This window comes from Argentina silus (assembly GCF_951799395.1).
Source record: "Argentina silus genome assembly, chromosome: X".
NCBI lineage: Eukaryota > Metazoa > Chordata > Actinopteri > Argentiniformes > Argentinidae > Argentina > Argentina silus.
Genome location: NC_139653.1, coordinates 10,898,394 through 10,920,926, shown reverse-complemented (window position 1 = coordinate 10,920,926; position 22,533 = coordinate 10,898,394). Strand labels below are relative to the sequence as shown.

Below are 22,533 nucleotides of genomic sequence, written 5' to 3'. Positions count from 1 at the left end.
AGGAGTAAATCCTTGTTTTTATTTCCACTTGGCATGAATACTTATGCAGAGTAGATGTGACTACATGATTAAAAATAATAATAATGGGGAAAAAAAGAAATATGATCATACTGCCACCCTTCAGTCTAATACTCTAAGGGAAAGGGCAAGACTAGAAGCCATGACAATATTTGCATACTTTTCTCCTATGGAAAGCAACAAATAGGCATGTTCCTGTTCTACCAGTTATCTCAGTCTTAAAAGCATGGTTTGGGTTGTGATCAAGTAAACGTGCTCGCTCACACACACACACACATGCACGCACGCACGCAGTCTTGGATAACTATGGTTACAGCATCTGCCATGTTGGGGCCAGATTAATCACACTATACCTTGCATAGGTTTTTAGCAGAAACAATAATAAAAGGCCAGTGCGAAATGTCTCGATTTGCACACAAAACAACACAGAATGTAGAAATTAATGAATGAGGAGCAGGAATGTGATGAGTACAGTAGGATTGGGGCAACAAGAGTAGGTTCTACCATTATGGAGGACCCACCTAGGATAGGGGACTGGAAGAGTCTTCTAGCCATGGCAAACTAATACGGCAAGCTTTATTTAACTGCTTAATTTGGCAGTAGCAGATTTCCATAATTTCCATTTCTTGCTAATCCTGCGTTGTATATGGATGTTCAGATCCTGACAATGCAATCATCACACTACCTCAGATTTCCTAAAGTCTAAATTTAAACAGCAGTGTCCTCAACCCAGAAAAAATACCAACATTGAAAAATAATAAAACGTTATGGATTGATTATTGCATCTCTTTGTATGATATTTCCAGACCAAGGTTGCAAAACAGTGGCATTTTTTTTCTTCAGCACAGAAAAGGTGAAACTGACTACAACAGGAGAGGTTAGGTTTTGTTTGTTACAGACATGCACTCATTCTCTTTATAAATAGGTTCACTTGGAAGAGGATACAGGTTTGAGGAGGAAGCATGCAACGCTTTGAGTTATAAAACTTTCAGCTTTTCCCATCTTGTCTTTTCAGAGAAAAATCCTTGAATTGCGATGATCTGCAAAACCAGCAGAAGCAGGCAGTTCATTTGGATAGGTATTGTGATGTTTCTCAGTAGCCCAAACACCACATCACCCCACCCCACCCCACCCCCCCAGTTAGAAAAGTCTCAATATGGCTTTGTTCTCCTGTGTGAATGATACTATTGCCATTTGTTGTGTTGGATAGGGATATCCTCATGTGTCAAACAAAAAAGGCTCAAAATGGCCAATCAGTGATCAGAAAAGGAGGAGGCGGCACACCAGGACACATGGTCAGGGGTCAGGGGTCACAGGGTCGGGAGTGAGGGGGGGGGGGATCCTCATTTCCTGTTAAGTTTTTTGCTCTTGGCACTGCGTTTGGAGGCCTCCGCGCAGGTGCGGATCCCGGCCAGGTGCAGCAGAGAGCCGGCAGCCTCCTTCAGCTCCTCGTCTAGCTCTGGCTTGGCCTCGCGTCGCACCCTTTTGCCAGCAGGCCGCTTGATGGAGGGGGAGCGGTGTCGAGGGGGGTGGCTGCCCCTCTCGTCCCCGAGGTCAGAGTCCTCATCGCTGTGGAAGCCCTCGCTGCCAGCACGGCGAGTCTGGGCAGGGCCACAGCCTCCTTCATCCAGAGAGGAGAGCGAAGAAGAGGAGGAGCGGGAAGAGCAGCGCTGCAGAGCCATACTGCTATAGTTGTGGTCCTGCTTCGGATCGCTGCTCACCAGGACAGAGTCCGGCCGAGACAGGTCCAGTGGACTGTCAGGATCACCTTGGAAATAAAGAGAGGGATGAGCAATAGAGGAAAAGAAGAGGTAAAAAAGCAGACACAGGGAGAGATAGCCAGGGAGGGTAAAGAACGTAGTCCTGACACTGAGTAACAGCAACATAATACAACAGCTCAGAGGGCCACTTATGTGATAAAGAGAAGAGCAAAGGATTTTTAATCAAATGCACTCGAGCTAGGGAGTGTTCTGCCAATAACAACAATTATGCCAATTCATGACAACAACAGCAGCAGCAGATGTATTTCACTTAAAGACAATTACAAGATGTGGGAGAAATACAATACTACACCAGTTTGTTCAGGTGAAGTGGGTTTTATATGAATATCCATGCATCCTGGATTTGAACATTTTTACTGTGCTGTTGAGTGTGAGCATTATAATTGAAGGGGGAGCTATTCTGCTATTCTCCTGATCCCTTCCTTGAGATCCCTCCCCACCACCACCTGAGGGGACATATGGCTATGAGCTCTCTGGGATGCCAAACTGAATTCTGATTGGTCTCCTTGCAAACAGCTCCTAATTTAAATGCGTTATTCTATATAACAGAGGTAAAGGGACAAATTCATTGTAAGAATGACCTGTGGTCATCTCTCTCTATCGTTTTCCTTTGAGGATAGAATGTAAAATGTTTCTATGAAGTATTTGCCTTGTAATAGTTTAAGCATAAGTATACAGTTTTATTAAAGCCTCATTTGATTCATCCTCTTTGACCACTATTGCACTAACTCAACAGTTCTTTGCACATAGTGATAATTACATTACTTGGAGTCAGATTATCAATATTAGATATGCTTTGCCATTTACAACATATAGCCAAATGTCTTAGCCAAACCTTCACATGGAAACTGCCATTATTATATATGCATAATGTATGTATATTATATAGTCTGCATAATGACAAATGATTATGATACACATGTTTAGAAAGAAGACATCACTGTATGCCTGTAATAATAGTTCACATCATAGGGAGGAGTATAGTAAGTGAACTCCCCAAAATGAACACCAACATCCAGGAGAGGGGCAAAGCAAGCAATGTGGGCGATAGATGCAGCAATAAAGGACATAGGTGAGGCAATGAGACAAAAGCAATGGTAAGGTTCAAAGGTTCAAAGAGAAAGAGCAAGATCGAAAAGAGGCGGAGAGAAGTAGAGGCGTGAGGTGGAGTGGAGTGGAGTCTCTTACATGGATCGGCGTGGTGCCCGGGGGCGGAGTTTAAGAGCATCATGGCAGTGGCAGCATCTATGTCAGACTCTGGAAGAGGAGAGAACATGCATGGTGGTCAGTCCTGGGGTGGAAAAGCAATGTTGGGGCTGGTAAAGCAGGAAGCATTGGAGGGAGGTTTCCTTGCTCCCGCACCACACTTCAGGGGCCCTGAATTATTTATAATCTAGAGTCGAGACTGAGTGCTCTGTGCTCAGCAACAGCAACACCAGGGCCTCTGTAGTCAAGGTTACGAAACAAGAGAGAGAGAGAGTTACCTGAAACCAAACGATCAATCGGCCAACTAATCCTTACAATGGAAGAATAACTTCACATGCCATTAGGTTAACAGGATAAGAGTCAAGAAAATAACAAAAAGGAACTTTACGTAGCCTATGAAACAGCGAGAAGTGGGTCTGAATGACACTCACATACCCTCCCTCATCCTGTACAGTAGACCACAGGTCGACTCAAACCAGTTACACCTCTGTAAATGGTTACATTTCATACCCTGTTTGTTACAGTGGGGTATAGTTTATAATACTATCCTGTTATTGAAAGGATGGACAGATTCATTTTGGACATGTTTAAAGTATGTCTAAACTATGTTGGTAAAACTGGTTTATATACAGTGTTTTGTATGCATTCACTGTGCATGTGTGTGTGTGTGTGTGTGTGTGTGTGTGTGTGAAAGAGAGGGGGGGGGGGAAGAGAGAAAAAGAGATAGAGAGATCAGGAAAGTTTTGGCCAAATCCCTCTATATAAGGCATCAATGGTTTGAAATTAAACAATGACTAAATGACAGTTGAGAATGATGGCATGATTATGTGAATGTTGAATACATTATGTGAATGTATGGTGAATGTCTTCAGCCAATAATGCATGAAATATGCAGCAACATCATGTCAATTTAAAATCACATGCAAGAGCTAAAACTGTATCAAATTGAATATCAATCATATTTACAATAATCTCTGCACTTGTGGGCTTTGTTTGTGTATGGGGTCCTTTGTTTGATGTGCACCTAAACCTTATTTACACTAAACACTGCAGTCTCTCATGGAGTCAGTCTTACAAAACCTCACAACCAGAGAGTGTGAAGAACACAAGAAGGAGGAAGATAGAATGAGATGTTTTCGCCTCACCTTTGAGGGAACAGCCCTGCAGGAAGAGGTGGCGAGGAGGTGAGGAGGCACTGTGGAGGAGAAAGAGACAGACCGGAACAGTGAGAGAGTGAAACAAATTCACTCAACAACAGGAGACTGATTGTGGTGTGGACAAGGTGTAAGAAGCGTATAGCTCTTCCTCTTACTTTTAAGAAAACAAAAGACGTTAATGTGTTCATAGTTTTTCATGCAGTATCTTAAGTATATTAATGGGACTTCCTGCCCGACAGTATGTTCACTCTGATAATTCAGCATCACTCTTGGGGCCTCCTGCACCACGTTCTCTGGTACATGGCCTGGGACGTTTGGGCCAATGAGTATTGTGTGGGTGAGTGTCAGGGCTAACCTGGGTGGGGAGGCAGGTGGTGTGCAGAAGGCATGTGCGGCAGGGAAGTGCTGCTTCTTCAGGGCCTGAATCAGATTGGGCCGGTACTCAGGGTCCACACACCAGAGAGAACCCTTTCCATTCACCTGAAAACAAACATCATACACCACATTAGACACAAACAGCAGAAGTTTAATAGTGATTCTCATTAAAAGATTACTGATCTCAAGAGACCCAGTTACAAATAAAAAATAAAAATGTTGTTCATAGGTAGGCTATGACATCAGCAGGTTTTTGACAACCCAGAACAGCTAATTGAACTGCATGGTTGAGTGTTATGAGGGTTTGGGTTGCCAAATGAGTCAAAATGCAGTCACCTAAGCATGTAATTACCTATTCAGACCCTGCTGAGTATTTGCAAGTTGTTAGGAAAACTGTCGATAAACATGCCACGCAGCCCACGCCTCATTAAAGGGCTTGAGTACTTTCTGGTCTTTTTACTCTAGGAAAGTTGTCTGACTTCACTGATCAGTTTGAAGGAAGCAGAGTATTGCTATTGTAGTTGGGCTAATGAAGTTTCAACATTGTAGTGATGTACTGTCTTATACCATGCAGGTGCGAGATTTTATTTATTTTTTGCATAGAATGACTGTGTCCTCCTGTGAGAGAGTATGTGTGTGTGTGTGTGAGATGATCGTCTATCTCTGGGCATTGCGTTCCAGCCGGTCTAGTAGGAGTAGGAGGGAGGAGGAGGAATATAACCTTGACTTCTGATTACAAGCCAGCTCATAAGCAGGAAGAAGGAAATGTCACCATGGCAACGGAAACCACCAGGCAGTGTCATGTGAAACTGGTGCTGGTCTCTCAGCAGACGGATGGGCCCACACTGAGCACCTGCACTGCACCGTGCTGCTACTTCTCACTAGTCGCTAGCTACTGACCCTTCCTGGGGTGCGACAATCAGCTCTCAGCCAGGTGCAGCTCACCACACCCCAGGCTTCACTAGTGACAACAAACATGAGTACTAACAACCATTAGTACTGTAAGTGGTAAAACTGAAGCTCATAATGTCCAAAACCCACCACCAGTCCTCATGAATGAATGATATGCAACACACAACTGCAGTTAACCAACAGTTCTTTCTTCCTCCTCCATTTTTTCCCCTCACATTCTAGCATTTCCTTCCCCTTCCTCTCAGTCTGTGTAGGTCATGTCTTCAGCCGTGGGCTTGTCCTCTGCCAGGTGGTGATACAGTTGCAGTGCGGTGCAGGGAAAGATAAAGCCCTATCTTAGTGCTGTGCTAGCATTTCCTCTGAAGGAGCGTCTGTGACCTTGACTGGATTCCACCCTTATCATAGGGGAGTAAAGCGGGTGCTGGCATCAGAGCTACACAGCAGCACTAGTGCAACACATTCTCACACATTCAATGTATGTAGCTAGTCAACAAGACTGCAGCCAGGTTTGAGAACATTGCATGGAGGAACTTCTAGCCAAAAATCTCCATGGGGTAGGGCACATGAACAACCTGGCTAAATTTAGCTCTATTAGAATTTTATAGACAATACTAAATGATGATGACAGAATATCACCTAACACAGTGTCTGAATGAGAACTTTGAATGAAGCTCTGAATTCCTTGGTGAGATGGTAAAAGCAGTGATATGAGAACTTAAAGTTTCCATTATATTCCCATTGTTCACTCTGGTTCTGTGATTAAAAGTTTAGCAAAACCAACAAGTAGTCATTTTTACTAGTGAACTCACCTTCCCTAGGCCCTTCTCCACCTTGCAGAAGCATTTGTTGAGGGACAGGTTGTGGCGCACTGAGTTCTTCCAGCCAGTGGGGGCGTTGGAGAAGTAGGGAAAGTGTTCCAGGATCCAGCCATAGATGTCCTTGACAGGCAGGGACTTGCTGGGCGATTGCTCAATGGCCATGTAGATGAGCAGGGAGAAGGAGAAAGGAGGTTTGGATTTCAACGAGTCCCTCTCTCTGCCTCGCAATGAGGAGGAGGAAGGCCCCTGGGGTGCTCCAGGGTCCCCCTCGATGTCAAAGAGTGGGCTGGCACTGGGCTGAGCCTCGGACCCCCCCAGGGTGAAGTTCTGGAGGAGGTTCTCATGGAGCCAGTTGAGGTTGGTCAGCTCCTCATCCTCAGAGCCCACAGCACGGTCCAGACTAGTGGCCAATGGGCTGGCGGCACACTCCGCCTCCGGAAGAGTCCCTGCCCCGCACACACCACTTAGGCCCGCCCGCTCCTCCTGCATACCAGGAGTTTCCGCTTTCTTATCCGGCGACATCCCAATAATTGGACCCATTAAACCAAGGAGGTCTGAAATCAGGAGAGAAAAAAATAGATTAACTTAGTTTGAACAGTAATGATGGTGAGCTGCTTTCCAAATATAGCTGGGAATGTGAAATAAATGGATGTGACACATTGGAATGATTTGCTCTTCCAAGCGCTAAACTTGTTTTTTTAGTGTTTCCATGAGAGCACACCCCCTGCGGTCCTCCCTGTCTGCTCTCCCTGGCTATCTATCACTCCACCTTTTTCACACACAGGGCAAGGATGGAAAGGCTCTCCTCTGTCCTTTTCAGGCTCCAGCCAAGGGCCTTTCAGGAGTACCTCTTAAGTGCTCCTCTACGCCCACCTCATTTCAGACCAGACGCAGCTGCTTGTTAGACGCCAATGAGCATGAAACCATCCTCAAAATCATGTAAGGGTAGGGAGGGCTTCCATATTACTGTGAGTATATCACTTTGATATAGTGTTGTAATCATCCAGGAACACAGCTCAAGCCACCTCACAGAGGAAGTCACACGCTTGCCTGTCACCTCAGCCAATTTAAACTGAATTTGCATATTGTTTTTGAGCTGGTACTCTCAAAAACAGCAAGAATCTAAACCAGTTAATAATATCTTTTGTCAAGAGCCCATAGTATACTTTTTACATCAGGGTTCGTGTTGCTCTGCCCTGCAATCTCTGAGGGGGTTCATTCAGGGCTTGTTGTTTGATCTCTGCTCTACCTCAACGTGTTTACAATGAGCCACCATTTTCTACCATGTCCTCATCAAACTGTAAGGAAATCAATACTGGAATACTGGTGTGTACATGTAACTGCATCAGCTTCCAGTACTTCATATAACAGCAAAACTAGTCCAATTATCTGGATGTAGTTGCAGCATTGCCATAAAACAGATGTGCATCATGGTCAATGAGGGCAGGAACGGAGCGAGATCGCTCTTCTGCTCACAAGCTTTAATCTATGCCCCCCATATCACCATGACAACCATGCTGTCACTTCAATTAGGAGAAGAAATCCTCCTAAGAGAGAGTGAATAGGAAAATAAGTCATCCATCTAGGCTAGTTCTGCCACCAATGAGCATTCGTCCCCACCACCCTGCAGAGATAGGCTACTGTATGGGCACCAGACATCCCAATCTAGGATGACCTGGAACAGTCTGGGCTGTGGCTGGGCCTAGGCTGAGGGTGGGGGTGGAGAAAAACCGGGAGGAGGGTGGAGGAGCACATCCTTTCACTACTGTTGTTAAAGAGGAATTGGGTCAAGCTTTGGACTGAGAGATGCAGGGTGTGGGAGAGAGGAGAGGGAGGGCAAAGAGAGAAAGAGACAGCTACAGGAAGCCTACTGAGAACTTACCTCACAAAGGGGAAGACCAGTTTGGGCAGACAAGTCACTGTCTGGTATAGAATAACCTGCCCTTGGGAGGGTCTATGGCCACTGCCATGCTCAAAGAGAATTGAGAATGCCTGAAAGAGTGGTGGGGGCAAGGACTCAAGAGAACAGCTAGGTGCAATTGAACCAAAAGACAGGGGAGAGAGGAAGAGTAGCGTTAAAGTATATATTATAGTCTGTTAGAGCAAGGGTGTCCTTTTACAGAGAGAGAGGGAGACACACACAGACACAGTGAGACATGCAGTGAGAGAGAGTAGAGGGGGGGGGGAGGAGCCATGGAAATGGTAAATTAATAAATAAGTCATCTTCAGCCCAGAATGAATCATAACTCTCAGCAAAGTAGAGCAATCAGACAGGCAGCGAGAGAACTGCCCGTTTGTGTTAAAGCGGAGCTCCTCTTAGAGCTCACAACACAAATAAATTCCCTTCCACATGGGAGAATCCTGCTCTGGCTGAGTGCAGATAGACAGGATAAGACAGATAGATCTCTAGTCTTTGACTGGACTGGAGTAGGCTACCATTTAAAACTGCACAAGCATACCAACAGCAGCCATCAATCTACAGTATCTGTTGACCAATATTATGTGGTGATTGGTAATTGGTGTTTACCACCAATAAGACATCCATACTTTCAACTTCTCCAGTACCACAATCTAGATCTATCCTTAATCACTTTGTGGGTGAATCCATTGAAATGTATTCTGGTCATGGAAACAGTGCAGGCTCCTTCCTTAAGTGCACACTAGGTGTGGCATAAAAAGCTGTCATGCAAGTGTGAGTTTGATGTGTACTTAAACAGGTGTGGCAAGAATAAATATTTTGTAAAGAAACATTGTGCACCTTCCCTTCCCCGGTTCTCTTTTCCACACACACACACACACGGAAGCATATGTAGCTACTTTAGCCATAAACCAATGCTCAGTTTTGTTGTGTGTAGGTCACAAGCAAGAGACAGACCACTGATTAACTTCAATTAGCACCACAAAGTCTCACCTCGGCTCTTCTGTGCGCCCTTGGCCTCAGCTGGGCTGGCCCAGTGCTGCTGGAGAGCCCCTTCAGAGCACTCCTCCACCAGACACTGCCATTTGAATGTCAACGGGGGATGTGAGACAAAAAACAGCCAAGCATCCATCTGAACACAGGAAGTGCTTTTACACGATTACCGCCAGTCAATTATCATTTCTGTTATGATTATCATCATTATTGTCGCTCTTATCTAAAGGCATCAAAGTGGGAAGCGACAAGGGATGCGCTGGTTAATGGGGCACTTGAGTGAAAGTGGAGGGGGAGAGAGAGCTAATGAGCGGTACTGGCCTGTTGACTGCAGCTCACGCTGGTGAGCGCACCGGAGCAGCGCTGCTGACCCAATGGCTCATCTGCAAGTTAAAACAACCCGCCTCACTGCCAGGCCATTCACATTCATGTGCAATCCGGCAGACACAGACTACAGGTGCCAAGGCACACATTTCACTTTCAAACTATGAATGTGCTTATTTTATACAATTAAGAGCTTATTTAGATAAACAAAATAGATATGGAGACATCAGTTTGTTAGTAATTCAAGAGAGAAGAAGTTTGAAGATGTACAGGGGGAATATGAGCTTAGCCTAATCCTGGTGAAAGGAGAAAAATAGTGAGCACAAAATGACATGCTCTGGTTGAGATACTGTATTTCCTGGGAGACAACAGTATAGGAGACAGCATACCAGAAGCCAATCTCATGATCAGCCCTCGGTTGCCACGGCAGCCAGAGCCAACTCTGTAAAGGGAAGCGTTTGTACTCTTGTCTGTGCATGAGGAGAGAGCCTAATGTGGGGAGATCAATACATGCTGAAAGTGCTGAGGCAAGCAGTCTACCCCCATTCTCCTCAAACCTGACAAAGAGAGCTGGGAGGGCAGGACCAGCCGGATGTCATAATAGCACCCACACTGAGAGAGCAATAGAAGCATGAGTTACCTGAGTAAACCAAATGATCAACTGACTAATTAATCCTTAAGATGGAAGTATAACTTCACATGCCATTAGGCTAACAGGATATGGGCTAACAAGAGGCAAGAAAACCTTGCGTAGCCTATGAAACAGTTGGAAGTGGGCCTGAATGACGCTCACATACCCTCCCCTCAGCCTGTGCTGTAGACCAAAACCAGAGGTCGACTCAAACCAGTTACACCACTGTAAAAGATACACAAAGGTGTGCCACAAATACATATGCACAGACTACAAGTAGGTTTGGTTACATTTCATAACCTGTTACAGTGGGGGATAGTTTCCAATACTATCCTGTTATTGAAACAATGACGTGAGGATGGACAGATTCTACACAGTGTTTTGTATGCATTCAAGTAAATCAGATGGATTAAGACTCAAGAACTGTGAGTGGATTTCATGAGAAGGTTTTTAGATAGACGCCATCACAAAAATAAAAAGGCCTTGGGCCTTATTATTACCATGGCCCATTCATTTACTTACCTCATCACAGAAACGGAGACAGTGTGTAAAACTGCACAGGTTAGATTTATTTTCAAAAATCGGTCTTCAGCTATATTAGCGACTGGTCACGTTAGCTGTGTTACTTGTACTAGCACGTCATCAAATAAAACATATATATTTTCACTTAAATAGCTATATTTACAACATCATATGGAGCTTTCTATATAAGCTTGTCTCCAGATTTTTTTGTTGTCGTGGTATACTTTGATTGTGATGCAATCACTGTACCAGCTTATAGTCTTAAAGTATATGCTACTTTATGACACTGATGTAATGTCAATGCATCTAATCTGCATTGAGGTGAAAGCAAACAAGAGAGCTAACACAGAGACGTTACATTTGGCCCTGCATTCTCCATATACAAAGGAGCAGTTGTTTTTGCTCCAGCAACGTTGCACAACACCACCCTATTCTAAACAGAGAACTGAGAGGAGGAAACACCTCCTCTCTGTTAAGGAAGTTAATTTTCAGTGGCATACTCTTCACAGACAGACAGACACCTACACCTCACAAACACCATGGACTTATCCAGTGACAGCAGTGGAGGCTAGAGGATTTCCCTCCATGGAGGACTAGCCTTGCCCCGCTCACAGATGGCAAGCTATGAGGATATGATGTAGGCCTCATGGTGTAGGCCTTAACCCTGAGTGGTAGCCTAAGACTATTGCCAAGCAAAAAGGGGGAGAAACCAGAGACCATCACTAGACATCTGAGTCACCCAATTCGCATATGCGAGTCAGAGAGAGGAGTGTCAGGTTGTGGTGACAAACAATACACAATCTGTGTCATTTAGCTCAGTCACTACCTGGGCCTTAACCAGACTACAGAGAAAGTGGGCTAAATGGGAATACAATTACACAGATTAAAAGCGAAGCTTTAAATAGTTTTGTTAAAGACATCAACTTAGCCTGTGAGTATTTCAATTTAAAATTCAACATTACTTGAGGTCAACAGCTTTTAGGGATCCATTCCCTCCCCGCCAGTATAGTACGACTGCCACCGACTGTGGTTAAACTGTCAAAGGAGGTGAAGGCCTTCCAAAGTACACCCCTGCCATCACCCAACACTGATACTTTATCTCTAGGGGTCATGTGGCGTAGACTTAAGAGTGTGTGCAAATAACACCCCACCATCCAACATAGCCTATGTGGCAAGAGCCTCAAATGCTTTTGAATGTCTAAAACAGCAGTAGCTCCCAAGGAAATGTTTATGACAAATTAAAATGTTATTTGGGGAATACTGCCTAATGCAATGAGATGTCACAGAATAACACTTTCACTTAGTCATAGAATCATTTCTAACAACACTCTGGATCTGCTTTTTCTTGACTTTGCAATGTTATAACTTTAGACCAATTGTTTGACTCATTGTTCATTGTTTTAAAATGCATTGATCATCAACAACATATGTTTTTACATACAGCAGCATCCAATGTCACAGCGCCGCCCTAGTGCACAGGCTGTTTCCATGCTGTGAGTGAGGCAGCTGCTCTGTGCAGCTGAGCACCCTTACTCATTAACCCCTACTCCCCCCTTACCTCCCAACTTCGCCAAGAATCTTGATATCTGTCACCCAAACCGGTCTGTGGCATGCATCCTCGTCACACTGCCATCTCAATTAAACAAACCCTGTTTATTGAGCCAGGAGTGAACTGGACAAAAGACCCATTGTGGACTGTGACACAGGACACAGCCGAGGTCCCCTCTCACTCAATCAAGGCAACAGTCTTACTAGCATCACTTTCAGTTGGGCAGGGCCTAGTGGTCTGCGTCTTAAATCCTCTTCCCAGGAATCAGACAGGCAGAGGGACAGTGAGGGGAGGGGGGAAAGGGCAGTTTCTGAGGGACTCAATGTCTAGGGACCAATTCAAAGATGTACAAAGTGACAGAGTAGACTCCAATGCACCTCAACAGGACAACCATCCATTTGCATCCTCCACACTCAAACACGCAGGCCTAAGAATTCTAAACAAAATCCAAAAGCCATCCTTTGGGTTAGGGTTAGACTTTGCGTTCATAAGATTCACAAACCCAGAGTGGTATATTAGAAGAATGGCAACAGTTAAAATTACTGAGGGTTCAAATTGTTTAAAAAATTCCTTCCCGATTTACCCAAAATATTTTTTATAGGATTATGCCATCTTTACGGCATTATACCGTCACATAATTTTGTGGAAAGATGAAATGCTGGTCAAAAGCCATCCTAAAAAAGGCATCTCTGAAGCACTTCAACCTCTAGTACCAGAGACGCCTCTGTATCGGCATTTAAAGACGCTACAGTGCAGGCTTAAATGTCATGGTAACCATTGTGCGCAGAGTTCACGTTTTATCAGCTGTGTGGTGCGCGTGGATGTGCTTCATTCAAACGAGCTGAAACAGCAAATACCAGGGCAAATATTTATCACAACGGGCACCTTTCACTCTAGACATCTCTCTTATGCCTCTATTGTACTGTTCTACAAGTTGTAGAAAGTTGTATTTTGAGTTTTGTTTGTTTACCTTTGAGGAACAAGTACGATCTCAACCACTGGCAACATCAGCTTCCTAAATCAGTGTGTGCGTGAGAGATACATTGTTTATCGCGGTTAGTTTTTGTGTGGAAAAATTATGCAGTATATCTTAAATTGCCGAAATAGAATGTCCGTGTAAATTAATGTTTTTATAATTATGAGGTACTATGATGGCTTTTTAGGGCGGATCAGCAGTGTAATGATGGTTTATGATACGGAAGTGGACGGGGTTATCAAGACTTCAGATGGGGAGAAATGGCAGATGAAAATAGGCAGTTTCAGCCCCAAAACGTCATGGCTACCATCCAACTTTTAGCATAGCTAAGAAGTTTCGCAGTTGCAATTGCAGTTTCTATTCAGTTCGAAGATTAAAATCTAACCTAGCAATATTTGTCAGACTGGCTAGCCAGGCAACCAAACAGTTGCCCGGCTACTTGCGCCATAGGTTTGCGTGAAGGAACTATTTCCTTCACGTCTCCATAAGCGTTTGCCAACAGAAAACGTACCCCTTCATTGGCACCACTCTTCTAATATACCACTCTGCACAAACCCACCCCTCTGCTCCCTGTTGGGACAGCGCACAGACATTTGTTTGTGATTGGGGGGCTGGGGGGTAAGAACGGGGGCAACACGCCGCCTCTGCAAGAAGACACAGCAGTAAACATTTGCAACCCAAATTCAGAGCAGCCGCCTATATTTGATTACTGCACTCTGATGTCACGTAACCAAGACAAATGAGGCATTGCAGGCTCCTGGGGATGTCCCTCCTCCTGGTCGGTTGCTCTTGGCAAAAAAAAATAAAGAAGGGGGGGCAAACAGGAGATGAAAAATGTGTGCAGCTGCAGTCATTAAAAGCAGTCACCTCCAAACAAAGGCCAGATAATATCAGCAGACAAGAGCTGGGGCCTTGATGGGTACAGAGCCAAAGTGGCTGGTTCAGTGTGAGACCTGAAGCCACCAGAGATGCTTGGCAGAGAGGAGAAACTGCACACTTCCCTGTCCCTACAAGAACGACAGAGAGGACAAAACTAAAAAGAGAGATAGCCATGAATCTATTACACAATCATGGGGTCTTTGCCTACAAAAAAAGAACCATGGCTTGTCTGACAGCCAGCCAACACTGCTTTTGGCTATTATTTCACTTTAAATCATATTGCCAGTTAAGAGGCATGATCATCTTATCATTTGTCACTGTGATAGTAAACCAATTCAGAGTAATCAATTTCCTGATCATAATATTATACTAATGGTTGTCCATCAAAACCAGTCTATAGTGATAAGAGAGCCTTTCTAATGTCCTTGCCTGGCATCCCACCTCCACGAAAATATAGAAAAATAAACCAACCATGTTTAGAGAACAAGAGGCCTAAACACCATTTAAGGTAAATTCTAAATTGTTTAATAAAATCACTCAGCCCTCTCTAGTCATGATTAGAGGTCAAAGACCCAGATAACCAAAACCTAGTAGTGAGGCCTACAACACATCATGAGCATTGGAGATTTGTTAATTGGGTATAAAAGGGTGCAGAGTGTGGCGCCTAAGTAAACTGAAATCAACAGAAGAATAGGAGAAAGAAAGTTCTCTTCAGAGCACACTAACCTAACTCACAGGTCTTCTTTCTCAATGGCTTTTAATCCTCAAATACACACACAGGAGACACTTCCAAAAGCATACTGCAGCTCCAAAGCATAGCCTTGCTTCACTCTAGTCTAGGTCAAAGTCCATCCCGCTGTGAAAACATAGATTAGGCACTTTCTTGTAAACATAATGGGGATTGCTTGGCATAAACACAGTATTTCATAATACTATAATAAACATGATGTGGCATAAACCCTCTGAGATAGGCTGTCAAATACTTCAAAGCAAATAGCCCTAGACACGGTGCATGAAATCTAACCATGCTAAAGTGTTGACAAGCAGACCAGTAACTTTAATACTAGCCTGTGTCAGGCTTAATAAGATCTTTATGACCAACATTTATGGCCAGCATTTAATCAACAATGAGGCACCTAGACATGTTTCAAAATAATTTGTTTTTCATTCCCATTTTTCCAGCGTAACAACTCATAAATCTATAGTCAGTGTTGTGTTCTTTAAGAAGTCCCCTAGGAAATGGCCAGAATATTCACCAAGATTGAGCAGCTGGCTTTCTATTCCTCTTTTTGATTAAATGGCATGGCTTCCACTGTGTTATAGTGTTGAGTGCAAATCAAAACATGGTGGCCTCTCATGCTGGCAATGTAAATAACCTTATTATGTGGAGCACAAGCAAAGATGACACCGCTCCACTTGTGACAACCTTTCATCTCCACGTGCCTGTGCAGTGAAAACCATTTCATGCCAGCATTAGCAGCATTACTAGGGTTATGGCAGGTCTTATTTATAGTAATGAATGCCATGAAAGTGAGCATGTCTCAGTCTATTTTGGACAGCAAAAATACTTACCCTTCTGCAGCCTCTGTATACACCAGACCAGCATGTGTACTTGGAAACACACTTAGACAAAAAAAAAACAACAACAGATGGTTCTATCAAACCACACACACACCGTGGCCATGGAATTCCTGGCAGTAAAATAACGACAGGTTGATCACTTCTGTTTCTCTTCTTTTATTTCCAGTTTCCTTTGTTTTCTGTTTATCTGTGGCACATTTGTCAGCAAACATCTGTTCAACGAAACAGGGACACTGTCCCTCCACCCTCACGGCAGAACAGCATAATGGTCAATTGGATGTTTAATGGGAGTGAATGTCACACCAACCACCCAGTTACCTTTGGAAAAAGAGAATACAACACTTGGACATTGTTTGGAGAGTATTCTGTATCTGGGACAATCTTGTGATAATCCATTACATTGTGTACTTTGCACAGCCTAGCCTCTGGTGCTGATGACCAACATCAACCTTTGCACTACATTCATGATTATGAGGTCAACCATTCCGCCTTACACACTTTCAAATTCCAAGGAAATGATCCTGTTTGCGCTATACTATGCAGTCATTTAGGGCCATTAAAATAGCTGAGCTAGCCTACATGAAACATTACTACTATACAATCGTGCATGGTCAAAATGTATTTGCGGAATATTATGTGATCAGGACCTATGGGTGACTTTTTCCCATGCTGCATCTCAGTTCCAATGAGCAACGTATCAACAGACGGGATGTCAAAGGGCACGCTTCAAAATCCGGGCCAATTTACATATCAGTTGAGGAGGGGTCAACGGCTCGAGGTCGTAGAATAAACTTTAAGAGCTGCACTTTTATATGGTTGTAGACCAACTGTGTGGGTAGACACAAATAATTGGTTTGAACACAAACACCATTCTTATTCCGGCGCGATGTACAAAATGAGTGTTATTGCGCGTGGACGGGAAAGTGTACATGAACGCGGCGACAATGCAGTCCAGATTTGAATAACAGAACACAAAAAACATAGACAATGTTAACACTTTTATGTGCAAGCCAACTCATGTGACTTTAGAGGCGGTTGGCGGATGAAAATGAGCTTGCAGTCCACAACCTTCCGCTTGCTCAGCTCCGCTGCTTGAGCCACGTGCCAATGTCTCTCAGCGCAAAAGGATTCCGCAAAACAGTAAAATAAATAGCACAGTAATAGCAGGTCTGTTCCATTGGTAGACTGTCTTCACAAGAGCAGCGACAGGAGCTATCTGTTCAATAGATGAACACAACCGTACAAACTCATAAACACGGATTACCCCCCCTCCCCTTTTAACTATCATCCCCCTCTCAAAGTTGCCCTACATTTTCTCGTCGCATGATTGAAAGCCGTCCGCATGAACAACCAACATCGACGAATGTTTGAAAAATGGTCTACCTGATCAATTTAACTCTGATCTTATTAGTGTTATAGGCTCCAAATGTTGCTACAATTACTCACCCACGTAGTAGAATAAGTTCAGTAGTTTGCCTGCGGTCGCTGGTGGTTGATGATAAACAAAATTGAACTACGATCATGTCAATCGCATGGCGAGCACAGAGGTGAAAGGTAGATACACGTTCCATTACATTTCCAAACATTTCAGCACGCGCACACAATTTGACCAATTAAAATGATGATGGGAGAACATGTGAGGCCATGAAAGCTGGACACAAAATATCCATCAGCATACATAGTTCCATTAATATGTAACGGTTCTTATCACTCACGTTTGTTACAACACATTCAAAACAGGCTATTTCGAACGTTAGCTTGTAAGTGCTCGGCCACAAAAGAAGTTTGCTACACAGCTAGCTCGACAGCTAAGAACACAAGCCACATGGGCGACGCCAGTAAGTTCTTATAGATATAGCTATAAGGCCAATATATCAAATCGAAAATGTAAAATTACAAAAAGTTGCAATGCGCTGAAACCTATTGATATTCAACAATGAAAACCTAAGCAAAATCTCAGGGAACAAATGGGGGAAGTAGCTGCTTATGCGCTGTCCGCTTAGATCTGCCATGCTGCTGTACACTATCAGTCATTGACTAGTTCACGCTTTTACGGAAAACAGACTAAAGCATTTAGACATATTTTACATAATAATTGTCAATAAAGACACATTCAAGTACTTACATTCATGCACGCGGTGCCTTAATGGAGTATGGCATGGATTGTGTACAATATGTTCAGATGTCTGTCTCGCACAGTGTCAGAGATCAGATCAGCAGCTGCTTCCTCCATCCACGCAGCGCGCAGATCACGCCGCACAGCAACGCTACCAAACCCCTTGCCGTCGCCAAGGCAACAAACACACTTCAGCCAATCATAACCCCTCCCCTTCCATATCCCCTGGCAACTGCCGCAGCGCAGAAGCACAGCGATCGCGCAGTCGCGCACGCCACGCCATTTATTTTTTTGACTTGAGCATACTTTTTTATCGCATGAGCGTTCGGTTTAGTTGTATATTTCAACAATTATACAGTGTGCCCTTGTTGTCTCTCTCGCGATTGGTTTCAAACAATTTGATTAAAAAAAAACTGAACAGCATGTTGTGAAAGTATAGGCGACAAGGCTTAGAAAGCATCACTTTGGGGGAGGACACAGCCAATAGCCATGATGATGATACCAGATTCTATAAAATGCAGCTTTTATCTATAAACTGTCGGTCCGGTCAGTTGGTATATTATTTCAAGAATGCAAAATGCATTCTACATTTAGCTCACCACTCAAAGTGTGACATGTCAGGCTACTTGACATTGTCGATCATATAGGCCTATAGACCTGTTATGGAAAGGTACGCCCGCAAATGTCTATTACAACATCTCCCATTTTACTTGGATCGTGGTAGCCTGATCGTCTGAGCATTAATTACACCAAACTGTAACTCTCACATGAGGGTGGTACATGACTCCTTAGACCCGTGTCTGTGCACCTTATACTGTATAGGCCCCAGTGGCATATGCTCCACACAGGATCGGTTTATCATTTGCAAAACGTGTTGTCAGAGGTTATACACACTGTATGGTGTTGTTAGCCTGCTCTATTAGGCTGCCTCTTATTTGATTCAGCATCTAAGCCTACATTTTTGTTCATTTTACAAATGCTACTCTGCTTAATAAAGCTGTTTTAAAAATGCTTTTGTATCCCTCTTGTGGATACACACCCAGTTTCGCTTCATGTCCTTCAGTTCAACTGGACAAACAGGATTTCCAGTGACTCATAGGGTGGGAGGCTATGCTCCTGGAGTTAGAGGGTTAAACAAGACCTGTTTACCCAGGTGCGGTTAACCTATTTCTTCTTTAAGTGTTGACAATGTCTTAGTTTGTTGTCTTGGTGTGAACCATAAAGAATCTTTTTTTTGCTCTGGTCTGAAGTTTTTTCATTCACACTTGGTCCCACTCTCTTTCTTTCTGAGGCTGCTGATTTTTTTACAAGCACAATTCACCATGGCACTTCTCACTTGGAAAAGGATGGACATCATGCGGACAGCTGTCTGTCTCTGGTTTGGTGGCTTATGTCCTTTGTGGGAGTGCACTAATTAATTCCATTTTATCAGGGCCTCTATGCCATCCACCCTCACAAGACAATCACATAGTACTGTTAATGTTAGAAAGAGGTGTTGGTGATGCCTAATCTAGGAGTTTACAGTATTTAAGTGACATGCAGAAGGGGTGCGCTGTCTGGAACATAAATTAGATAAATCATTTTAGCTATAACTTTCTTAAGTTGTGTTCCATGTTCCCTTCCAAGTTGTGTTCAGAACCATTCAGACCATTCATGCTTTGCGAAGCCCCACGTATGAAACAGGTTCTTTATTTCTTTACCAATGCAAAGAATGTACAGGTATGTCAAGGTATTTGAGTGTGTGTGTGTGTGTGTGTGTGTGTGTGTGTGTTCTCACTAACTACCTGAGATGAAGGAAAGAGAAAGATCAAGAATGGTATTCGTGGTATCTTTCATGGTAATCCTGCTATTCAGATAGATTATTTGCAGAGAGATATGCCATACATCTGCATTTCCTTCCTATGGAAATGGTTTAGGTGAGTGTATGAGGAGTGTGCAATGATTTATGACCAGCGTCAGAGAATCCTTGAGTCCATCATAGTCATTCACTTACGTTGTCGCGTTTGCTCAGGTTGCTGTGGCATCATTTCCATGCACCCTGAGCTATTCATAGGGCCAGCCAGCAGCTTAGACTGTGCCCCATTTTTCCACCCAGTATCACTCCTAGGGATGATGAAGTTGCAAAGCCAGCAAATGAGAGAGGAGAATGCGATATAGCAATCACCAGGGCAACAGAGCTGATTGAGGATGCCTTGAAAAGACAGAACCATTAGCCTGTGTGCCTGCAATGGTGCTAATCTGATTTGAAAGCTGTTACTACAATACAGCATTATGCCTTAGCGACTACTGACAGTGATGTCCATACCCCTAATTCAAGGAGTATGCCACAGACAAGATAACTGACAGAGTGCTAAGGTTGCCTAGGAAATAGGAACAGGTACAGTTGAGTTGGGGCTGTGACATAGTGACATTCTGTAAGAGAACAAAAGGAAGCATACAGTATATAGATGGGTATAGGTAGGATTCAGAGGTGCGAGAATTGTGGTTATGATTGAAAATTAAAGATAGGCGAGAGTGGATGGATTAGTGTGAGATTAAGAATGTAAGGAGATTGGAGAGCTATGGTGGAAGAAAGGGAATATGTGATGAAGAACGGTTGGATAGATAGATCATGAGGAAGAAGAGTGTTGAAAATACAGGATGTGTTATGAGGAGTTATAGAGAATTGAGGGATGGAGCAAATGGATGGCTATGGTATGGATGGAGAGTGGTGTGTGTGAGAGGGTGCAGTGTGTCAGGGGAGCAGACAGGCTGTGGTGGCGTTGTGTCCAGGAGCCCTGCTGCTTTAATGGTTCATAAATCTGTGCGGCCTGGCTGGCCTGACGCCGCCCCACTGAGACCCTCTCATGCGGAAAATGAATCAGGCCGTTTTTACAGAGCGCAAGTGTCGAGGCTCCCACCCTCTCCTCCTGCCAGCTAGCCGATAAGAGCTGCCGCACACGCACAACACTCCATTTCAACCAGCCCAGAGCTCATAAAACACTCCATTAATGACAAACCCTGTTTGTTCACTACTCTTCATTCTAGCTCTCCTCTGTTTCCCTTCCTCTCCTCCCTCCTCTTTCCTGTCATTACACCTTAGATATCTTTCTTGAGCACACAGACACACACAGACACACACAGACACACACAGACACACACAAACACACACAGACACACACAGACACACACAAACACACACAGACACACACAAACGCATATTTTTTTCCACAGTCGCCAAGGACCTGTGATATCCTCAGTCACTGTGCTGGAATTATTGAATTAAATAAGTTCATAATGTAGGCTTGCCTGTTTCTTAAGTCCTTAAGATTGCATTATAGCTGCTACCACCCTGGTAATGTTGTAATATCATTGATACACAGGCACACACACAGACACAGACACAGACACACACACACACACACACACACACACACACACACACACACATAGATACACACACAGGCACACTTTCTGGACTATAGCCTCAGTCACACAATGATGTTAGAGATGTTTATGTGCATTAAAGGGGCAATCTGGGATTGGTACATCCATTTTTTAAATGAGTTATATAAAGCCATTGATTCTTGAAGAATATAACTTATAAATGCCTCATGAATTAGTTCAACTATCTTACCCCATTGCCCCTTTAAAGATTTCATGAGGCTTAGGCAGGAGAGGAGACTTCCTCTAAAAGCAGTTATAACCTGGGCCTGCTGCTTTCCCATTGGAGGAAACTAGTGGTGCCCTCATCACTCTCCTCTCAGCAGTGGGAATATGGTTTTAATTAATTAGTTAAATTAATTGAAATTCCACCAGGGTGTGTTTGTGAAAGTGTGCAGGTAATTTCACCATCTTTGTTTAGTGTGATTGGTCTCAGTTCTCACCAGTTGACTGGTCTCGACACCTGTTTTTTATTGTATAGCTACTGTCAAATGCAATTTTGCCAACCCACCCATCTTCTAGACAGTTGAAGAAGACTGTAACCTCTGTCTGACTGAGACATCCTTAGCATCTATTGGGATTCAGTCAGTCTATCAAACAGTCACCCCAGACTATAACACCAATGTCACCTAATAACACCACAATAACACTATGAGTTGGTGAAGTCAGCAGCAGTACATTTTATACAAAGGTAGCACAGTCAGTGATTTGTTGATCTTTGTCTTTTTAGTCACAGATGACAATTCAAGCTGGATTAGTGTGTTTGCTCACAGACAGAAACACACAGAGAAACACATACATACACACACACAGTGCCAGTGCTGCCTGCCTACACAGTTCTGCCATGTAGCTCTATTTCCATAGATAAGGACCTCAAGACCGGTGGACTGGGTAAACAGAGAGTATTTGCATTCACCCAAGGGCAAGTACTGCATGTCTGTGAAGCCGTCACTGGCCACCTGGTGTAATGAAATGCACTAAGAAGTCATAGCAGTCTGAGTGCTGCCTCAGGTTTATTACACCATATGATGAGTATCAAAGCTCACAATAAGTAGGGGAGGGATATCAAAGACAAAATGGGTGGACATAGAAACCTTTGAATACTCTGATTTTCAACAAAACTCTTGACCTTCACTGAGTAACACCTGCAGAATTTTGTATTGGCAACCTTTATTATTCCGAAATTGTACAAACTGTCCCCCTCTAAAAAATTACTACAACAACAGGGTGTGGTCAACTGCTTTCTTTCAACAAATGGTGTCAACTTCTCTGTTCTTCAGGTTTATATCCCTAGGGGTCTTGCTCCTCCCTGGCCTACAGTGATAGTCTAATTGTAGTGGAGTATGTTTGCTTA

General features: G+C 43.7%; 1 protein-coding gene across 3 annotated transcripts; it reads right to left on the bottom strand.

Moving 5' to 3' along the window:
- Positions 1-1,159: 1,159 nt before the first annotated feature.
- Positions 1,160-17,894, bottom strand: foxn2a (forkhead box N2a). 3 transcript variants are annotated; one of them, XM_083695170.1, is made up of 6 exons: positions 17,766-17,894; positions 6,259-6,821; positions 4,518-4,642; positions 4,151-4,200; positions 2,988-3,056; positions 1,160-1,786 (listed from the first exon to the last, which is right to left on the bottom strand). In XM_083695170.1, the coding sequence occupies exons 2-6, from the start codon at positions 6,805-6,807 to the stop codon at positions 1,362-1,364; spliced, it is 1,218 nt and encodes a 405-aa protein (XP_083551296.1). In that variant the 5' UTR covers positions 6,808-6,821; positions 17,766-17,894; the 3' UTR covers positions 1,160-1,361. The 3 variants fall into 3 exon arrangements, with proteins under 3 accessions (XP_083551296.1, XP_083551297.1, XP_083551298.1); XM_083695171.1 differs by lacking the exon at positions 17,766-17,894 and adding an exon at positions 17,087-17,163; XM_083695172.1 differs by lacking the exon at positions 17,766-17,894 and adding an exon at positions 14,786-14,900.
- Positions 17,895-22,533: the final 4,639 nt, after the last annotated feature.

Coding starts and splice junctions, on each gene's coding strand:
- foxn2a (XM_083695170.1), bottom strand. CDS start 6,807: ATGGGTCCAATTATTGGGATGTCGCCGGATAAGAAAGCGGAAACTCCT. Junction 3,057..4,150: donor GCAGGGCTGTTCCCTCAAAG/GTGAGGCGAAAA, acceptor CTCCTCTTCCAG/AGTCTGACATAGATGCTGCC. Junction 1,787..2,987: donor CGGGCACCACGCCGATCCAT/GTAAGAGACTCC, acceptor TTTATTTCCAAG/GTGATCCTGACAGTCCACTG.